This window comes from Eptesicus fuscus, chromosome 20 (genome assembly GCF_027574615.1).
Source record: "Eptesicus fuscus isolate TK198812 chromosome 20, DD_ASM_mEF_20220401, whole genome shotgun sequence".
NCBI classification, from domain to species: Eukaryota; Metazoa; Chordata; class Mammalia; order Chiroptera; family Vespertilionidae; genus Eptesicus; species Eptesicus fuscus.
This window is the reverse complement of record NC_072492.1, coordinates 20,308,799-20,331,825: the sequence shown is the minus strand read 5'-3', so window position 1 is coordinate 20,331,825 and position 23,027 is coordinate 20,308,799. Positions and strand designations below refer to the sequence as shown.

Below are 23,027 nucleotides of genomic sequence, written 5' to 3'. Positions count from 1 at the left end.
TCTATGTCAAATTGTTCATTTTTACCTAAAACTCTAGGCTATAATTAACCTTCAGTCTTCTAACTAAGTATATACCCTAAGGCTGACTTATTGTTCTAAATTCTCTTCCGCACAAGAAGTTATCCCTTCTTGTGATCTCAAGCTCTCTTTGCACTAACAAGATTTTCCCTTTGGATTTTCTCCTAAATGAAACTTATAAGTATTCTCAAATATAACATGTCAAAAGCTAGTAACTAAACAACAGAATATACATCCTTCTCAAGTACACATGAACAATGTCCAGGATAGAACACGTTAGGCAACAAAACAAGTCTTAATAAATTTTAAAGGACTGAAATCATATAAAATATCTTTTCTGATCACAATAAAATGAAACTAGAAATCTCAACAGCAGCCCAGCTGGTTGAGCACTGACTCATGCACCAGTTAGGACACATGCCCAAGTTGTAGGCTTAATCTCTGGTGGGGGCGTGCAGGAGACAGCTGATCTATGTTTCTCACATCGATGTCTCGCACATCAATGTTTCTCTCTCTCTCCCTCCCTAAAAATCAATAAAAACATATTTTTAAAAAAAGAAAGAAATGGCCCCCTGAAATATCATCTTTACAGAATGCTAAGCCTGAAGTAATACACCCTTTGAGTAAAATAAACTGCTTCACATCTGGACATATGGAAATGATTTTGCCCTCCTCACCTTATTCATGTTGTTTTCATCAACCACATCCCTGGATATATCCTGGATTATTTCTGGACACAAGATAAGAAGAATGATTTGTAGTGGCCAAACTGCTGCTTTACGTTTGGTGCTTTCAGCAAAACCATCCACCAAGTCAAAAAGCTTTTCTGCACACTCTATGTAAAAAATGTAAATAGAGAATGATTTTATTAGATGAGAAGAAAGTCTCTGACATTATCCAAAAATCCAAAGGCCACATATTTAGAATATAAACTTGGAAGTTCAATTAAACAATTCATTCAGGTAAGCAGACAAGCAATGTTCTAATGTCCATGTATTAGAAGAGCTATCTTGATCCATCCTAGAAAAATTCTCAGCTTGTGTTTAGTCTCAATGTGCAGGGTCTCATGTGAAGTCTGATATATCCAAGGAAGAAGGACTGGACAGCTTCAGGAATCTGTATTCTCTGCCTTGCAGTTGGGCCTGCAGAATTCTAGGTAAGGATACTACTACTTTATACATATCTCCCTAACTACAAAATAAAGCCTCAGAGCACAATAAAGTGCTTCTCTACAATGAAGAGCTATCAAACATCCCATCCACAACTTAATGAAAGATCAGAGCTTCATTTCAAATGTCTTTATCTATTTGCTCAAGGAAAAGAAAACGGGTTGAGGATAATTTAGAAATATAAGAAAAAAATATTTCCTATTTGACATCAGTTGATAAGATGTAAAAGCACCTTAATAACAAAAAATAACTTGAAAATTGATAGGTTTCTACTTCACAAGTAAGAGTTTAAAGACAGAAAACCAGAGGGTAGGGGAGGGTGGGGGTAAAGGGGAGAGATCAACCAAAGGACTTGTATGCAAGCATATGAGCCTAACCAGCGGTTAAGGACAACAGGAGGGTGGGGCATGTGTGGGGAGGGGTGTGGGCTGGGAATGGGAGGATGAGGACAAATATGTGATACCTTAATCAATAAAGAAAAAATAAAAAAGAAATAAATAAAAATAAAACACACACACAAAAGACAAAAAAAACAATCTTATCCTTACCAGCCATATCTGTCTGTGGAATCTGGTATAGCTTTGTAAATTCATCTGGATAATTTTCTACCCAGTTCCAAAATGCCTACAAATAATAAAACATGTTTTTACATGAAAGCAAGAATATTTTCTTAACATAGTAAATAAAATGTCACACATCTTCAATTATATCACAAACTACTATCCTTCATAAGAATATTGCAATGCACCTTTCTAAAAATTAATGTAAAATGATTATTCAAGCCTGACTTTTTAATTCAAAATCATAAAGACAGCAACATTTATAGCTAAAAATTAACAAAACTGTAATGCCAAAGAAGTTATGACTTACTTTTTCCAGGCTATTTATAACAGCTAACTGTGCAACCTTCTTTAGGGCTTTAAATTTAAATGCTGTTTCTGGGGGGGAAAAAAGTTTTAAAAATTAACTATAGATTACTTAGTTAAAACAAATACAGTTCAGAGCTACTACTAAAAAACAAAACTTTGTTCCACTATTATTTGTAAGCAATGTAAAAACAAAGACAATTAATAAAAACCAAAAACTCACTGGCTATGTCCACTAAAAACAAAACTCAACACAAAGTATACATGGCCGGTCACGTTGTGGGGCAGCCAGGGGTGAAGCACCTAGCTCATTGCAAACAAGTGAGTTTGACTCACCAGAGGAAGAGCCTACTGAAGATGAACAGACTCCAAGTCAGATACCATGGCCACCCCTGTCACAAGTGAATTGTTCTGTTTCTTGGTTCATGTGTTCTTCCAAGTTGTAAATTTAAAAATATTAAAAGAAATATCCAAAAGATACCAAAGAACTAAAGAGCTATGTTATACAAGACATACTGTTTTCTGCACCAGAAGGGAACTATCAAAATAGAGTCCCAAACCTCTTGGACCTCCACCAGCACTATGGAATAATCACTCAGCATCAACCAATCCCAGTTGGAAGGACTCACTCCTGACATGGCCAGCGGCTGTGAAATAATGGAGGGCCTTAAAATCTGCCTTGAAGCCCTAGCCGGTTTAGCTTAGTGGATAGAGCATCAGCCTGCGGACTGAGGGGTCCCAGGTTCGATTCCGGCCAAGGGCACATGCCTGGGTTGCAGGCTTGATCCCCAGTAGGGGGCGTTCAGGAGGCAGCCGATCAATGATTCGCATCATTGATGTTTCTATCTCTCTCTCCTTCCCCCTTCCTCTCTGAAATCAATAAATAAATAAAATTAAATAAAAAATAAAAGTTGGTGGTACTACACTGGCAGGCTAAATAGCCATTTCAGTCGGTGATTTAAAAAAAAAAAAAATCTGCCTTAAAAATAACCAAAAAAAAAACAAAAACCCTTAATACACTGCTAGGGAGGAGTTAGGAGATCTTGTCTTGTAGCCATCCTCTTGTCTCCTACTATACCTGTCTGACAGTATTACCACAGCAAGCCATAGAGAGCCTGAGAGACCTATGAGGATCTGGAGCAATACAGACCATAAAGCGATATAATTATCTTTACAAGTTCTAGGACAAACCAGCTATACATCTATCATCAAAAGATTCACTATCAAGGTCTGTAACGGGGGGGGAGGGGGATAAGAATATTGAACAGCATGTATATATGACCATGCACCTTCCTAAAAATTAACGTAAAATTATTACATATTACATGCACCTTCCTAAAAATTAATGTAAAATGAAATTTAAAAGTTCTCTAACATAATTTGTATTGATGTTAAACTATTAATGTTATCAACTTGAGTGTAAATGTATATATGCAGATATTCATAAAGCTTTTATTGATTAAAAAAGTAAATATGCCTTGAATTTCAAAGGTTGTTGTGTTTTTTCACTTTGTTTTGTTTGTAAAGTTACTTTTTAAAAGAGTATGAAACAACTTAAAAAAATATGGTACACATGGTCATTGTAGAAAATTTTTAAAATACACAAAATTCTAAGGGAAATTTTAAACATCATCCATGATTCCACCATTTGGAGACAATCACAGTTTACAGTTTGATGAATTTTCTTCCATCCATTTTCCTATGCACATATAAGACAAATAAATATATTTACCATAACTGAGATCATGTACGCTAGATATAATCTATTCTTTTCATTTCACATAGTATCCTAAATTTTTCCATGTCATTAAAAATTCTTCATACATATATTTGACAGCTCTATATACAATAGTAACTATTACTTAACAATTATAACATACCAGGTACTTTCAATCTAATATATTTAATTCTTTCAAAATCTTAATGCTTTCAGATTTTACATATGAGCAAACTGTCTCTGAGGTTAGAGATCTAATAAATGATTACATTGGACTTCAAAAGCCATGGTTTTTTCAATATGCTTTGATATCTTTCAGAATATTTAAATCAATATACTGTCACCGGTTATTTAAACATTTTTCAATTGTTATATATTAAGATATGTCCAATATCTCACTATCTTATCTAATATAAAGGTAATATGCAAATGACCATCACGCCCTCACAAGATGGCTGCCTACAACCAGGCCAGCAGGAGGGTTAGTGAGGGATGACCAAACGACTGAACAGCAGGCTGCATGGGGCGACCAGGCCGGAGGGGGTGGGGGGCAGTTAGGGGCGACCAGGCCAGCAGGGGGGCAGTTAGGGGCAACCAGGCTGGCTGTGGGGTGGGAGGGGCAGTTGGGGGCGATTAGGCTGCCAGGGAGGGGCAGTTGGGGGCGATTAACTGCCAGTGAGGGGCGACCAGGCTGGCAAGGAGGGCAGTGAGGGGCGATCAGGCCAGCAGGGGTGGGCAGTTAGGGGCAACCAGGCAGGCAGGCAGGTGAGCCATTAGGAGCCAGCAGTCCAGGATTGTGAGAGGGATCCTGGATTGGAGAGGGTGCAGGCTAGGTTGAGGGGACCCCCCCCCCCATGCATGAATTTCATGCACCGGGCCTCTAGTTATAAATAACACTAACAAATACTTTTAGATCCAAATTATTCCTACATTACTGATTATTTCTTTAAGGTAAGTAAATGTCAAATTTTTTTTTCTAATTGGCCTTGCAAATAACTTGCTCTCCAGGTCATTTTTAAAACGTATCCCTCCAATATTCTTTGCTCTTGCTCTCCTTTGATTTTCAAATGATGGCATTATGTTTCACAGGGCTTTTGAGCCTTTTTGCCTTCCTATTTTCATCAACTTTTATCTTTTGATATCTTAAAATGTATTATACAAAATAGTTTATCCTCAATTCCAATGTATAGATCTTTTATTACTCCATTTCTACAAGTTTCTGACTGAACATCCTACTGATACTTCAAACTCAATAATCTAAAGCTGAATTTATCATTTTCCTGACCACTTTCTTCTCTGCTACACACCCTTCCTCTCCTGTCCTGCTTTAAGCAGTTTGCTCTGTAATACTTAGTAATACTTTCCTTTAACTTCATAATCTAAATAAATCACCAAATGCTATGTGATGTATTCTATTCAAATGCTATATATTCTACTTCTTAAATACCATACCAAATTGGTCCCCATACTACCCCATTCTATCCAGACGTCTACTATCCTCATTATTTTTCATTCACATTACTACACAAACTAGTCCCAGAATTTCATGTAACCTTCCATCAAACCATCCTGCAAATTTCAAGCAAAATGATATATCTAAAATAAAATACTAATCCCACCTTAAAGCCTTTTCATCACTTCCCATGGCCAATAAATTAAAGCCTCATAAGCCACAAGCACAGTAGTATAGGAGTTAAGTACTTTGGTCCTAGAGATGGGCAGATGTGCTTTGTATTTTTACCCTGCCACTCACTAGCTCTATGACCTCTGAAATGTTACCTCCTAACACTCAATTTCCTCAGCTATATAGTGGATGATAATACTACTACCAGCTTCCCAGGATTACTGTATGGACTGATGATAAAAAGCATGTAAACTACATAGCATGATGTGTGGCACATACTGAAAATGCAACAATTACTACATTTTTATTAATATGATCTGACCTACTCTTATACCTCCATATCTTGCTCTTTTCCTCTTAAAATCTCTTACCCACAAACAAATGCATATTTCTTCTCTTACTTTATGCTTATCCTATTTGAGTTTGCCACATTGCTTTGCAAATAATTTGATAATTAGGTCTTTGTCTCATAAATCAGGCCATAAGCTCTGTAGAGACAGATTCACTACTTTATTAATCATTGTAAGTCAAACAATTAGCATGATTTCTTCCACAGTTTCTCAACATATACTGTTGAACAGAATCTAAAACACATTATTTCTATTACTATTCATATTACGGAAAGTTTCTATTCCTTTTACTATTGTCACCTAGAGCTATCCTTTGCCGGCCATTTTAATATTGCCTTTATATATGTCATATTTATCACCATAGAATCTAAATTTATGTTCATGGGGGAGCAGGATTTGATGGGAATAACTTACCACAATAAAAACAGTCATTTATCCACACATTTAGTTTCTTTTCACTTGGGCATAGAGAACCATCTCAATTAATTGTTATGGATTACACATGTCTAAGAAAACTGAGGTTTTAAACAAATACCTATTCATTGACAACCTGGACTAGATTTATTTCCAAAATGTCTCTGAACAGTTAAGAAAAATCATAAAACCCTGCTTATATTTATTCAATTTTAAACATAGAAATCTCTAAATTTTATCATTCATTTCCTTCACTTCTCAATGTTTAACGATACTAAGTCTTGAAATTTCAACTATGAAATGAGTGGTGGTTCACTGTAATCTAAAATAGTTATTGAGTTTAAGCAAATGGTAAGAAAACTACACAACATATTTTGAAAATTACACTGCAGAATTATTGAGGTTTTCAAAGTTAATATAACTTAAGGCTCCTGTTAGGTCAGACAGTAAAAAACATTGATAATTCCTTAATCAATATATAAAGTAAAATAAAAGTGGTGTGAATCATAAGATTTCACATTTAAGTTACATAAAACTAAGAAAATATTTTTTGTGAAATGAATTTAAGTATTTATAATCAATGTATATATGCCCATTAATAATGCCCACTGATTTATATCAACACTTCTCAACTTACCACAAAAATCCAATTCTTTCTAATAGTTTATTTTAATCAACATCATCATAAAAGCACTTTCCAAAGATTTAAAATGACAATCAAGAATTATAATATTCCCACATGGGACTACTATTGACATGTTCTAAAAGGAAGTAAAATTAAGCACTGAAAGCGTAAGAGACTTTGTGATACTGCAAAGTCAGTAAGTAAATAACAGAGCTGAAAACAGAAATGTTAGAAATGAGATTCCCTACTCAATTCCTCTTCTCATCGTAAGATCACAATCTTCTGGTTCCTTCAGTTTCTGAAATAAAACTTTGTTATCCTGCTAAACTATCTGCTTTAAAAGCTCTACAAAAGCTATACAGTAACTTCTGAAATCTATAGCTATCCTTAAGAGATAAAATTCTAAAAATACTAAATAAAAGCACCCTTATATACTCTTTATTAAAAGCAAAAATTATAGTTAAAAAAATCTTTCCATTGACAAGATTTAAGATATTAATTTTCTCTATTGTATGGTTTTCAAAGTTTCAAAAATTACTGAACCATAAGTATCATTATCCATTTCTCAGGGACATTTGCCTTATAAAATCCACTTTGATGTTCTAGCTCAACACAACTAGTACATTCAAAATACTGGGTTTTCACCCACTGTGATTAATTGCAGCTATATCATACATTTAAGCTTACCCTTCAAGAGTCGTTTTAATTTCGCACAATCCACATTGATATACTGTAACAATTCTATATCATGAACATCAACATTGTCTTCCGAACAAACGGTCAATTCCTGTAACCTGAAAGTAAAAGCCAAAAATAATTTATCAATTTAAGTCTTACGATAGTCAAAAATTCTGAATTCAAAAGATTTTTCTCACCCCAATGAGTTATAAGAGAAAATACAAATATAAAAAATCAGAGAATAAATACTTATGAAAATTTAAAGGAAGATAATTTAGGGGATAGGATAAAAGAAACCATGATAATCCAGTAAACTTCACTATGTATATGTTTATCAAATGATACTTTAAATATGTACAATTTTTATTTTTTTAAAAATCATAATATACTGATAACTGTTGAAGCACAGTAAGAGGTACATGGGTATTTAAAATACTCTTCTCTCACTCTAGACGGTTTGGCTCAGTGGATAGAGCATCGGCCCGGAAACTGAAGGGTCCCGGGTTCAATTCCCGGTCAGGGCACCCCAAAAATAAGAACAAAATACTCTTCTCTCTGCTATGTATATTTTTAATTTCGTTCTATAATAAGAACTTTTTAAATTTCATATTATAAGTAAAATATGAATAAATTTTATTAATGTCTATTCAGAAGCATGAGTGGTACAGTAGTCCCCCCTTATCAGAGGTTTCACTTTCTGGGGTTTCAGTTACCCAAGGTCAACCACACTCCAAAAATATTAAATAAAAAATTCCAGAAATGAAAAATTCGTAAGTATCAAAGTACATGGTGTTCTGTGAAGCATGATGAAATCTCATGCTGTCGGTCCTGTCCCATCTGCTCTGTGCCATCTTTGAAAACTCTAGAAATTTTTTAGTCACCAGAGGCTTTGTTTTATAAGATTTTGTTGCATTTGCACATGTAAAAATAGACAACTTTTGTGTATTTCCTGAATCTAGTTCACTGTTTCCATAATAGAAGTTTCTCCAGAATAAGCCAGTTTCTTATCTTTCAGGGGACAGAGTGCTCTAGGATCTATGAAATACATGTTTCAGACAACGGCATTTGCTATTTCATTTAGCTTGTCCCAGAAATAGAAGCTGATGACCACTCACCTAAAATACCATTCTGATGGTTTAATTTAGAGATATCTTATGACATTGCTGCATAGCAATAGGTGACTTAAAATATGAAGTATCTAGAATGGCAGTTCTTTCTAAAGATTCATTTTATATCTCATGTATAATAGATGAATCAACATCATGAAAATTGGTTGTGTTGGACCATTCTACCTGTGTACAGATGCTTTTCTTTTAAAATTAACATTACCTCATTTTTTATATTCCTGATCTTTGCTTTTCTTGAAGGGAATATGAGCTACAGATCTTAAGATAACTTCTTTATTCTGCTGAAATATGCCATATGCTATGGCTTATAGTACTCTCTTATGTAAAGGATTAGCTGCTTTTTCCACAGAATAACTGTACAACTGCACTCGACCTAATTGTTTTTTTAATGGGAGGGCCCTTGTGGAATATCTAATTTGACATACCAACAGTAGCAAAGGCTCAATGACTTTAAAAGTTCTATTAATTTTTTTTTTTACGAATCTGCTGGGGTTTTTTATGGTTTCTTATTCTTTTTAATGGTTTTAAATTTCTTCTTATATGTCTCCAATAATTTAAAACATTACTTTATATTCTAAGATTATTAAATGATCTCATATATTTGTATATGCCAACTCTTATTCATAGGGAATTGTTAACTCTCTGTTTTGTAAACTTTGATTGCAAATTCATCTCTAATGCAGTCGTATTTTCTTTGAGGATCTCTTTAAGTTTGGGGCTGTGGGAGTGTCCTAGTGATGGTTTTGCATTTGCTTTTGTCAGGGGCTCAGCTCTGGACATGTTTGGTTTTTTTTTTATAACTTCTCAGACCCAGATTGTCTGGGTAGTATAAATGTGAACCTCAAACTCATATGGTAATGGCCCTGGGCAACTTTCCCTCTACCCTAAGCTTAGGCAGAGTAAATGAACTTCTTGTGCTGGTAGTTCTTTTTCCCCTTCCTCCCTCCATTCCTTCCCCCCTTTCTCCTTCCCTACCTTTCTCCCCCCTTCTTTTCCTTCTTTCCTCCTTCCCTCTCACCCTCCCTTCATTCTTTGTTCTCTTGCTCTCTTTTTTTTAAGGAGTGCATAGCTCTTTCTAGTCACGTTTTATACAAGACCCCAGTTCTACTCCCTGCATTATTAGGTTACAGGCTTTGTACCCAGTATCATTTGGATATTAGCCCCAAATCCCTGGGTTAAGGAGAGAATAAAAACCTAACCATCTTCACCCTTCTTTTGTTGCAAGGCCAGGTCATGCCTTCAAAACCATCTCTGGTTTTCATTTCGTCTTCATTTCTGGTCCTGGTAGATGGGGTTGGTGGGTGGTGTTTGTTTCACTTTATTACTATATATTTTAAATACCATTCTGTTGTTGTTCAGTTTACCTGGCCTTTCTAGATGTTGTAGTGACAGGCTTTTCTACTTCATTTCTTTTGCTCAAACTACTCTTTATTTGATTTATCTGCTTCAGAAATGATGTTTAAACTTCATAAAATATCCCTTCCTATGGAAATAACTGACTATAAAAGGAGTTACATTTTTCACAAACAACCACAAGAGCCAGCTTTTCAAATTTATTTAGTTGTATTTCCTAAGGAGTCATATTCCATATTTCTAGGCTCTTTGCATCAGCTGTGGAATTTTTAGCATGTTAATCAGTAATGAGGACCTTCTGATTCCCAGTGTGATGAACTGCTCAGCTTTTCTTACCCTGATGAGATGAAGAGCTTTAATGTAAGTGCATAGAGTAATTTTAATGTTAGCTATACATCTGTAGGCTAAAGCAATGAAAGGATTTGAGAAGGAAGAAGTGAGATTAATTTCATTTTCAATTAAGGTTTAGTGTGAAGATTAGTATCAGTTTTAAACTAAATGGTTACAATTTGAGTTAATATTATGAATAAGATAATGCAGTATTTGTGCTTCTTTACCATCTCTCTCTCTGCAGATATAAAAATTAGTAATTCCATTCTACTGCTTACACTTTTTATATTAATTGAAATAATGAGTATGCCTCATTAGAAAGCACAATTCAATAGATTAGCAATACCATCTTTTCAAAAGCTGATGTCTATAGTTGTTATTGAAAAAAGAAAACTTTAACCTCTTTTATTTAGACTTAAGTGAATTTTTACATCAGTGTAAAAATCTATACTTTTGTTGTTTTAGAAACAAATCATGCTTGGATAGACAAAAAACATTGTATTCTTTTGATCATTTTCTACCTTCAATGTAAGATTACTTCATATAGTAAGGCTGGTCTAATAGTCACCTAAGCAAAGAAGGAGTTTTGTTTTGTTTTTTATTATTTTTGCACCTCCGATTCCATAGGAGTTTGTTACCTGCTGCTTCAACCAGTGTATGATTCCCCAGAATATGAAAATGTTATCACTCAAAAGATTTCATGAAGACAGTGTATATTATATAAGCACTAGAGGCCCGGTGCACGAAATTCGTGCACTGCAGGGGGGGAGAGGGGTCCCTCAGCCAAGCCTGCACCCTCTCCAATCTGGGACATCCCTCTCACAGTCCAGGACTGCTGGCTCCCAACCACTCGCCTGCCTGCCTGCCTGCCTGATTGCCCCTAACCGCTTCTGCCTGCCAGCCTGATCACCCCCAACCACTCCCCTGCCAGCCTGATCGATGCCTAACTGCTCCCCTGCCGGCCCAATCGCCCCCAACTGCCCTCCCCTGCCGGCCTGGTCCCCCCCCCAACTGTCCTCCCCTGCCAGCCTTGTCGCCCCTAACTGCCCTCCCCTGCAGGCCTGGTTGCCCCCAACTGCCCTCCCCTGCAGGCCATCTTGTGACCACATGGGGGCAGCCATCTTGTGCAAGGGTGTGATGGTTAATTTGCATATTACCTCTTTATTATATAGGATTACCAAACATCATCAATTATACTGTACCATTAAATAACATTTTAAGTTTCTTTGCACTGGGAATTCTGTGAGCATATTGTCTAGCATCATGATTATAGAAATGCCATTTTTTATTTAAAAGACTGCAGGTTTTTGAAGTTGGCCAATTCCCCCAAAGTACTATGGCACAAATTCTCAATTATGATGCATGTTCTCATTCACACCTATTAGAAAACTACAGAAGAATAAATATCTCTGACTGATAGAAGTCCACTATTCACACAACATAGACATGTCAAAAGATGCAGGTACCAATAAGCAAAGAGGATTGTTTTCTCTATTCAGTATTATTCTTGGATTCACTGAATCACTAAGTGATTCATGCTATACTTCCTACTGGGTCATAATTAAGGATCCATTCGACTCCACTTGCATGAGAAAGACAAATCATATGCATGAAAGCAAGTTCCAGAGTTTTTGGTGACTGTCAATTATAATTCAATTCCATTTTGCACCATGTATACCAATTTCTCTATCTGCAGGATATAACAACTAATGATCACATGATGATTTTATCATACAATTTTAAAGCACAGCAATATATAATACAAAAGAAATGTCATCAAAATGTGGTTAAAACAGAAGTAGAGGGAAGTAGCGAACCTGGTATAATAACACTAATAGACTCTGACACCAGTCTGTCTAAGAAATTATGGGTCCTCCATTTTGGCAAACTGCCTTGATAACTTCTTTGAGTATTAGTTTGCTTACCTGTAAATTGGGGAGTTATCACATACATTTCAAAGATACTATGAGGCTAAAACAGCACTCTGCAAATGCTCAACAAATGGGAGTTTCTGCAGTTTGTAAACTTATGACACAGACCACTTTCTGGAGGTTTCTACTTGACAATTATTCTCTTCCTTGTGCTTCTATATTTCTGGGATATTTTGGTTTGGAGATTTGTTTGTTTGTTTTATAACTTAGGCTTTTGTGATAAGGAGTAGAGCTGTGAGATCATTAGAATTCTGACTACTCATCAATTATTCTATCTGATTGGTTAATTTCATTTAAAGAAATAGTATGTTAAAAAGTCAAAAATTCAGCCGAAACCGGTTTGGCTCAGTGGATAGAGCGTCGGCCTGCGGACTCAGGGGGTCCCAGGTTCGATTCCGGTTGGGGGCATGTGCCTTGGTTGGGTGCACATCCCCAGTAGGGGGTGTGCAAGAGGCAGCTGATGGATGTTTCTCTCTCATCGATGTTTCTGACTCTCTATCCCTCTCTCTTCCTCTCTGTAAAAAATCAATAAAATATATTAAAAAAAAAAAAATTTCATCCCTAGTGTTTAAAGGGAAAAAAAGCCTGGTCCTGGGTAACATTTCCTAAAATTTAGACTTTTGATTTTTGTAACAGTACTCATATTTAATTGTACACGCCACTATCACAGTAATAAAAATTTCAAAGAAATCAATACATAAAATTTCTACAAAAGCCGAGATCAAACTCATTTCTGACAACTTTTAATTTTTATGCAGATGATAAAGAAAAACTTATAAAATGTGTACTACTTACAATAGTCCTATGTAGATTTACACACTAACCTGGTAGAAATGCGACTAAAGACTGCATTGAAGTTGTTGCAGCTGAGAGAAAATAAAACTCCAGAGGCAGAATTCCGAAGCTCAGCTGCATGTTGGTTTCCTTCGCGACAGGTGTGAAGAAAATGGCAGATTTCTGGCAGCAACTGTTTGACCAGCATTGTTTCATCTAATCTCATTGTGTCCTTTGGTTGCTGAAACAGAAATAATCACAATTCTAAAACTTCCTTAAAATTCACATGTAAATATTTTCTATTATGAACATTTTCAAATACAAATGAGTTGAAATAGAATAACAAACACCCATATATACTCATCACCTAATTAGATTCAATAATTGTTAATAATTCATCATGCTTGCTATATATACAGTCAGTCTAATAAAGAGGATGGTTCCATCTTTCGCCTCTTTAATCACAATAAAATTCCAGCCCCCATCAATCCATCTTCCTTAGCCCCCTACACCCACTCCTGCCTGTCCCCTGTTTATCAAATCCTCCGCCTCCTGGGAATCCCCAGTTTGTGTGAGTTCTAAATAAACATTACTCATATTCCTTAGTGAGTGAATTGTGTTATCTGTCTCAACATCCAAATAATTTCCAGGATGGGCCATCACACCTGCCTTTGAGTACATTGAACAAAACAGATAAATATTATTTATTGTTTTGGTTAATCCATTTCAAAGTTACAAACATAATACTTCAGCCCTGCATACTCCAGCATCTCTTAAAAATAAGGACATTCTCCAATATAACTTCAATCAATCATAACATCAAGGGAAAATAAACAATTCCCTTATATCAGCTAATACCCAATCTGTGCTCAAATTTCCCTAACAACCCCCAAAATGACTTTTCATTGCTTCAAAAGAGGTTCATTGATTGCAACATGATTATGTTCCTTTAGTTTCATTATTCTAAAACTATCTCCCTCCATATACATCATCTTTATTTTCTATAACATTGACATTTAAAAAAAAAATAGCCCAGTTGCCTTACTAAATGTGACAACTTGTTATTCTAGTTACTGTATTTTCTGTAAGGTAGAACCTAAACCTAGGTCTGATATCATTCAGGTTAAACACTTTAGTACTTCAGTACAGTTCAAATTACATCACCTTAGGAGTACATAATGCCAGGTGATTACACTGTAAATGACACCAAGTTTGATAACTTTGGTGTTAACACCAAAATAAATATCTCCTTTACAATTAACAAATCAATCAATGGATAAGCTATCCTGTAGATATACTGTTCCACATCAATATTTCACCTAACAGCTTTAGTATCCATATATCAATGACAATTTTGATAATACCAAGCATGATGACAGAACAAAAGTTTGTATAATTGTGTGCTATGCTCAATTCTGTAATTACAATCCAAGTGCTTTCAGATTCAAATACACTGAAATATATGGATAGGAAATAAATACATATCACAAAATATATAAAATTTGAGTTACAATGTCTATTTCTCATTTATAGGCTAACCAAACAATACAGATGTTGAAAATAACTTCAATTATATACAAATAAAAATTGTGTAAGTGTTCAATCTTTGCAATAATGGTCATAGATACAGGAACAAAGGTATTTAAGATTCCTCAAATTCTATAAAATCTTACTTATAAGATATTGGTAAGTATTTGTTCACTTTCACTAGATGTTTCAACTACTTATGAGGTAAACATGTACTTGTAGGCTCAGTTCATCTCAAACTTCCTCAACTTACTTTGATTTAAAAAAATGAAAATCAAGAGACAACCATAAAATCATTGATAGCAATCTAATAAAACACAATCCTATCTAATAATAGAGTAACATGTAAATTACCATCACTCCGCTACGCCCACGATTGGGTGGCGGGAGGCTGGGGGGCGGGACTCGGGGTGGCCTATCTGGCCATTGAGAGGCACGGATCTGCTGCCACTGAGGGGGGGCTACCCTGCTGTTGAGAGGCGCAGGGGGCGGGACTCCCGCCCCCTGCGCCTCTCAACGGCCAGATCCGCGGCCGCTGAGGGGGCCTGCCGTGGACACCCAGCTGTGCCTCTCAACGGCAGGGTAGCCAGGTGTCCGCGGCAGCCCCCCTCAGCGGCCATTGAGAGGCGCAGAGTAGCCCCCCTCAGCGGCCACAGACCATCAAAAGCGGGGGAGCTGGGTGCAGGCAGCTCCACCGCGAAAAGCGAAAGCGTGTAGGGGATCCTACACGTGCAAGATTCAATCATGCACTGGGCCTCTAGTTGTTCAATAATGTAAAATGTATTATTTTTAATTATAAATTTATTTTTAAAATCTTACACATTTTCAATTGTAGAGCAGAGCAAAATAAGATATATTTTGTGCATTATATAAGTTTTACCATGCCCACTTATTAGAGTTTCAATTAGGCTATCTCTAAAGAGTACCAAATTAGCAGGCCAATAATATCATTCTCCAAAACACACTTACCATTAACTCTCAATTACAAACATTAATAGAGAAAAGCTGTAGAACTAAGAGAGACAATAAACCACCTTACTCAAACATGAGAGTGGCTAATACAACGGTATATACAATCAAAACAATAAGACCAGCCGAAACCGGTTTGGCTCAGTGGATAGAGCGTCAGCCTGTGGACTGAAAGGTCCCAGGTTCGATCCCGGTCAAGGGCATGTACCTTGGTTTCGGGCACATCCCCAGTAGGGGGTGTGAGGAGGCAGCTGATCGATGTTTCTAACTCTCTATCTCTCTCCCTTCCTCTCTGTAAAGAAAGCAATAAAATAAAAAATAAAATAAATAAAAATAAATAAAATAAATAAAAAACAGTAAGACCACTACAAAGAGTGATTCCAATTTTTAAAATTGTTCACCTCCACAAGGCCACCATCCTGTTTAATAGCCCTTTCATTTTATAAACTAGAGGCCTGGTGCACAAATTCGTGAACAGGTGGGGTCCAGCTGGCCCCACCATCAGGGCCAATCAGGCAGGACCAGCAGGGGGGAGGGGCTGCAGGCAGTTGGTGGGCCACCCAGTCCCCCAACCGAGGTACGGGGCGATCGAGGTGGAGCCGGCCAGGGGGAGGGGCCGTGGGCGATTGGCCGGCTTCCTTCTAGGTTTACTATAAAGATTAACCATAACATATGTGGAAGAGAAGCAATTCTGAATAAAAGCAAATGATGTCCCAAAGGAAGATAGGATATAAGAAATAAGTTAATTCCAATACATACTGAATAGCCAGATCTTTAAAATGGAAGTATTAAATTTATTTAGTTATATGAACTTCTACCATGTTCCAGGAAGAATTAAGGCTACTAAAGTATAGAAATACTTTGTTTTATACAACAGAAACATTCTTGAAAAATTCCAATTAAGTCATGGTTGAAATACACTGAGATAACTATTTAGAGGAAACCTGAGAAAGAATTGTCTTATACTCAACTAATTCTCCACGTATCTCTATTTTATATGTTCATATCTATATCTATATCTATATCTATACCTATATCTATATCAAGAGGTAATATGCTAATTGTCTGGGACACCGTTAACGTCACGACTGCTCAGGAGGAGGCTGCGCACACAGGTGGGCAGGAGGGGACTGTGTGCACAGTGAGGCAAGCCACTCGCTCATTGGCTAAGCTCCCCATACGCCACACGCAGTGTTTTTGGTAACTTGGGTAATAAGAATCCAAGAAGGTGATCAAGGGTTTTTCCACCTCATTCCTGGAGGAAAAAAATGAAGGTCCACTGCTGGAGGAGCTAAGAAATGTCATATATCCTGCCCTAGCCAGTTTGCCTCAGTGGATAGAGCCTCGGCCTGCAGACCGCAGGGTCTGGGTTCGATTCTGGTCAAGGACATGTATCTAGGTTGCAGGCTCCTCCCTGGCTGGGGCCCAGGTCACGGCTAATGCAGGAGGCAACCAATTGAAGTGTCCCTTTCACTTTGATGTTTCTCTCTGTCTTCCCTCTCTCTTCTATGCTCTCTAAAAATCAATGGAAAGATATCCTCAGGTGAGGATAAAAAAAAAAGAAAGAAATGTCATATCCTATGAAAAAGACATCTTGAAAATGCCTAAAGAAAGTTGTCATTTTTTTGTGGTGAAGGGACTGGAGTCCGTGTTGATGAAAACACCTTGGCAGCTGCAGTGGCCAGCAGTGGCAGCAGCAGCAGGATGATGGGAGCGGTACCTTCTCCTGATCAGCCTGGTCGCCTCCTGCAGAGGGAGGCCATACTGCGACTTAGGCCCGCTTCCCACGGGGAACGACCCTAAGCCATCAGTAGGACATCCCCTGAGGGCTCCCGGATTGGAGAGGGTGCAGGTCGAGCTGAGGAGACACCCCCCCACATGCACGATTTTCATGCACCAGGCCTCCAGTGTATAAATAACAAGTGTTCTTCAGGTAGGATCTATAATAGTTTCAATTTTTTAAGCTCATTTTTATATAGATTTGAAAAAACATTAAAATCAGATTCATACGGGGGAAACAAGACTACTCTTGGTCTTTTGTATCACATCCTTTCAAAACTAAACAATGCTATAGGCCTAACAATATCTGAAAAACTAATTAAATCAAACAGTGGCGCTTTTTTTTCACAAAATGTTTTCTTTAATGCCAGAGATATATGTGGCTCAAGTTTAATACTTTATAAGTAAGCTTAATATCTATTTAATTTATAAAAGATGAGAAAATGTCCAGCCTGTGTGGCTCAGTGGTTGAGTGTTGATCTATGAACCAGCAGGTCAGGGTTCGATTCCCTATCAGGCACATGCCCAGGTTGTAGGCTCAAAACCCAGTTTTGCCTCCTCAAAACTCAGGAGGCAGCTGATCAATGATTCTCTCATCATTGATGTTTCTATCTCTATCTCTCTCTCCCTTCCTCTCTGAAATCAATAAAAATATATTTTTAAAAAAAGATGAGAAAATGATTTTATCTTGAAAATTTGTTTATGCCACCTAGTCAGCTGTTTTAAAAATTCATATGCATGTCTTAGACAAAAAGTCCATATGAGTCCAAAAAGTTCTCCTTGTCAACACCTATACTTTGGTACATCAGATTAACTCAAAATTAAATTCACAAAACCTGCCTACTGAAGAACAGATTTACTTACCCCAGCAAGACATTTTTCCAGTGTATCCAATATAATCAACTGAGAGAGATATAAATTTTTTTCAGCAGCTTCTCCAAATATTCTCTAAGAGAAAAGATATTCAGAACACTAAAAGTTGGTTATTACTCTTTACTATAAATCAGCACACATCTGAAAAGTCAGAGGCTAAGGATCACGAAAATCAAGTCTTCCATTTTATCTCCCAAATTATACTATATTTAAATCTATTATTTCTAATTTTATCCTAATGCTCACACAAAATAAATTATCAAGCAAACAAAACTGCTGGTATTCATTACAGTCTGCCATTAGCCTTGTAACAGTAAAAGAAGATACACTGGTTTATATACTTTAAAAATATATAGGATTTAGATACACACCCTGATCTTTAATAGAATCTTGAGTGGAGCATTTAACCACACTTTGATGACACAAAAGTGTGGTTAAATGCTCCACTCAAAATTCTATTAAAGGTCTAAATTCATACAGCAAAAAAAGGTCTAAACTCATACAGGAAAAAAAAAAAAGACTATAACACCAATTACAAATAATTTTAAGCATTCACTCTTCTTAAATTGAATACTACACTATTTACCAATAAGAACTAAATGAATGTCAATATCATAATATTGGTGTGTTTTTGTTTTTAAAAGAAAGTTTCAAGTATTAAAATATTTTCAATCTAAATGGGAGCATGGCCACTTATTATATAAGTAAAATCCTATCACTGTGCCCCACACACTGCAACAGAAGAGCTCCGCAAAATCTTAAATAAATTTCTGTAAATCACTTTACATACCGTACTTTCCAGCATATAAAACGACTGGGCGTATAAGATTTTCCTGGGTTAAAAAGTTGTTTTATATGCCGGAAAATATGGTATATTGGACTATATTGATGGGATTAGTTATAATGGATTAGATATATTGGACTACCGTATTTTCCGGCATATAAGATGACTTTTTAACCCAGGAAAATCTTACACGCCCAGTTGTCTTATATGCCGGAAAATACGGTATTTATTAAAAGCCCAGCGTTTTTTCAAAAAATATTTTCTTCCATAGAGAAAGGCAAATGATTTTCCACACCTCCAGTTTATCCATTTTGTAATCAGTATTGTCTAATCAGATTTTTTTAAAACACACAAACACACACACACACACAACACACCCCAAAGATGATGTGACTATAAAAATGTGACTAATTTTCACAATCTACAACCGGAAGTCATTTTCAGAGTTCAAAACAAACAATACAAATCGTGGTTGTAAGTGCTAAAGACAATCAAAGCAATTACAATTTAGTCAAGAAATATCTGAATCAGTTTATTTGAACTGAATATGAAGGAAATTTTAGTTAGGAATTGACAGAAAGGAAGGAATCACCTGAGACAGGAGAAATATGTTCAAAGGTACAGAGAGAGAACAGCTGGAGTACCTTGAAGTCTATGGAATGTAAACAGATTTTATAAAATGGAGGGAAAAGAAGCTTTTGGAGTAATTTGAGGATATCGGTATTTGGGAGCACTTCAAAAATGGGTTCTCTACCTACTGCAGAATCTGTCACAAGCTCCATAAAATAACATTTTCATAAAAACAATCTCATATTTTAGGACTATAAGGCCTTTTTTTTTTCTTTTAATCCTCACCCAAGGATATTTTTTCCATTTATTTTTAGACAGAGTGGAAGGGAGGGGGAGAGACACAGAGAGAGAAACATCAACGTAAGAGACACATCAACCTGCGAGCCAGCACCTCATGTACTTGCCCCTGACTGAAATCAAACCCACAACCTTTCAGTCCACAGGCTGACGTTCTATCCACTGAGCCAAACCCGCTAAGATAGTATAAGGTCATATTTAATTTATCATCTACATAGGGCTGGGACAATTTTATATGTAAATATTCAAATAAGGAGATAAGGAGAATATCTGAATATGGTCAATTCGTATATGACATAAAATCTATATGCAATCCTAATTTCAGAAACATAATAAAAAGGAAAGTCACAAATAAGAGATGTATCTAAGGGAAAGAATAAAAAACTAAAATGAAAGTTAAAAAGTTATCTGTGCTTATTCACAAAATAAAATGTTTACAAAAAATTACTTTCCATACTTCAAAATATGCTGCTCCAAATTTTTAAATAAAAAGCAAACCAAAGTAAACTCCCCAAAGGGACAGTAACCCAATTACTCACCATATTGTTAACATTCTTTAAAATAGTAGTGAGGCCACTTATAACCAAAGAAAACTTGTATTTGGAAATATTGATAAGACATTCCTTGTTGTGTTCGGTACTGACTTTGGTATGTGTGTTCTGCTGTCCTGTTTTTATTGGAAGCTTAAAAAAAAAAAAAAAAGAAAACACATGTTAGCTTACACTTGAAAATGACTAAAAAGAACTCTAACCTCATTGAAAATCATGAGGTTTTAGGAAAATTTTATCAACCAATTACCTATATTAGTATCTTAAGCTCCAATTTTCTATATATAATAGCATTTATAGCAAATCTAAAATTCTTTGGAAATTTCAATTTTTGCAGCTCTCCTTCTGGAAGTCATAAACTCTATCTACGAAATTAAATCCTTACCCAGCTCTACATAAAAAAGAATGATGACTCACAGAAATAGAGCTATTTCCTTGTAGCTAAAAATTATTTCAGAGAATGTCTGCAATAAAATGCATACAATCCTTTCTCTTAGACATTGAACTCAAGCACTAACAGAACATGAGACCAAAAAAAAAAAAATCTATGTCCCATACCTCTAGTCAATAATAGCAAACAACTGCAGATTGTTAAAAAATTAGAACAAACTGTATACCCTGGAATAAACAGAGTAAAAGGCTGACTCAGTTAGATAACCTCTCTCAGGTATACAGTTGAGGAAGTAATGGCACAACAAACATAAATCTCAAGAAAAATATATCCTTTAAGGGGACCACATTTACATTTATCTGAGAATGAGTTAAGTTGTATTACCAAGAAGTTCACGTCTATTCTGTTCCAAAGTAGCATTTTGTATTGAAAGCACCATGAGCATACTTATTATCTAATTATTAGATCCCGCTAATGCTAATCAAGAACACTGGTAAGGTTCCACTGTGAAAAACAAAACTCAGTCCATCTTTCTCATTTCTAACTGGTGCAAATAAAGGTAAAAAGAGACTGAGTTTCCTTAGTTAATAATAAGTGACTAATTCGAGAGTAAAGAAGTACTCAATAAAAGAGGGAAAACATTTTTAGACTTTGGAGGAAGGGGCAGAACAGAAGCTATAGAATTACATAATGTTAAGGATAAAGATTACAAAGGGGAAAAAAGCTGAAAGATCAAAAGGGGGCGCATTTTAGAAGCCATCAGTGGCTGTAATGTAGCTTGTCAATCTCCCCAAATCCCTCTGTGATGTTTAATTTTATGTGTAAAATTGATGGGATAACAAGGTTCATAGGTATTTGGCTAAACATTATTCATTATTTCCATGTGTGTCTCGAAGAGTGTGTCTGGATTATAATAGCATTTGCATAGATACACCTAGTAAGCCAGTTTTCCCCACCCTATTGTGGGTGGGCATCATTCAATCCATTAAGGGCTTAAATACAACAAAAAGGCAGAGAGGAAGGATGAATTAGTCCCTTCCACCAGGCTGTTTGAGCTAGGACATTGACCTTCTGCCCTGGCAATCCTGGTTCTCAGGTCTTCAGACTCAGACTACCCACACTAGAATCTACACTATCAGCTCCCCAGGTTCTCAGGCTTTTGGACTCAGTCTGATGAATTACATCACCAACCTTCCTGGGTCTCCAGCTTGCAAATGGCAGATAGTGGGATCGCTCAGCCTCCATAATGACATAAGCCAGGTCCTCATAATCTCTCTCTCTCTCTCTCTCCCCCTCTTTCTCCTCCCCCCTCTCTCTCTCTCTACACACACACACACACACACACACACACACACACACACACACACACACAATTGTATGGCAAAAGGGACTTCATAAATAAAATTAAGGTCCCTCATCAGTACACTTTGAGTTAATCAAAAAGAAGATATTTGAATGTGCCTGTCCCAACCAGCTGAATCATAAGAGATTTAAAGCCACAAAAATGCTTTCTGTTGGCCTTGAAGAAGCAAACTACCTTACTGTGGGGAAGGTCACATGGCAGGAAAGAGCAAGTGGCCTCTCCAAGCTGAGGGCCTCAGTTCTGCAACTGAAAGAATCTAAATTCTACCAGCCAGTGAGATTGGGTGGAACTCAAGCTTCATATAAACTCACAGCCCCGACCAACACTCTGAGTTCAGTCTAGTAAGAGCCTGAGCAGAGAACCAGCTAACAATGCCCAGATCCCTGACCCACAAAAACTGTTAGGTAATTTTGTGGGCTTTTATTAAACCATTATGTTTATAATAGTTTGTTACAGGCAACAGGAAACTAACAGAACTACTAAATCTGTATCTTCAAATGCATTATCCAAATGTCTACTTGGAATCTCCACATAGGTATCTTTTAGGCACTTCAAACTCAGTGTTCCTAAAATTTATAATCTTCCTACTATGTTTTCTTTTTTACTTGATCCATCCTGTTTCTCACTTCCTTTATTCCCTTCCTGTCACCCCCCCATCACCCCTCCGCTTTATTTTTTTTTAATTTTTTATATTTTTATTGATTTCAGAGAGGAAGGGAGAAGGAAAGAGATAGAAACATCAATAATGAGAGAGAATCATTTGATCAGCTGCCTCCTACACACCCACGACTGAAGATTGAGCCCGCAACCCAGGCATGTGCCCTTGACTGGAATCGAACCTAGGACCCTTCGGTCTGAAGTCTGACGCTCTATCCACTGAGCCAAACCAGCTAGGGCCACCCCCCTCCCCTTTAGTCAGTCAGATAGATAAAAAACGAGACAAATAACTG

At 36.5% G+C, this 23,027-nt stretch overlaps 1 protein-coding gene across 2 annotated transcripts in view; it reads right to left on the bottom strand.

The window, feature by feature from the left end:
• NF1 (neurofibromin 1) overlaps positions 1-23,027 on the bottom strand; it is a 237,669-nt gene that overhangs the window by 168,082 nt on the left and 46,560 nt on the right. For both annotated transcript variants that reach the window (XM_008147785.3, XM_008147786.3), the window contains exons 2-8: positions 20,315-20,458; positions 18,116-18,199; positions 13,027-13,217; positions 7,471-7,577; positions 2,058-2,125; positions 1,736-1,811; positions 696-853 (exon numbers count right to left, since the gene is read on the bottom strand). In XM_008147785.3, coding sequence (XP_008146007.1) covers positions 696-853; positions 1,736-1,811; positions 2,058-2,125; positions 7,471-7,577; positions 13,027-13,217; positions 18,116-18,199; positions 20,315-20,458 — 828 coding nt within the window. The remainder of the gene's footprint in view (positions 1-695; positions 854-1,735; positions 1,812-2,057; positions 2,126-7,470; positions 7,578-13,026; positions 13,218-18,115; positions 18,200-20,314; positions 20,459-23,027) is intronic.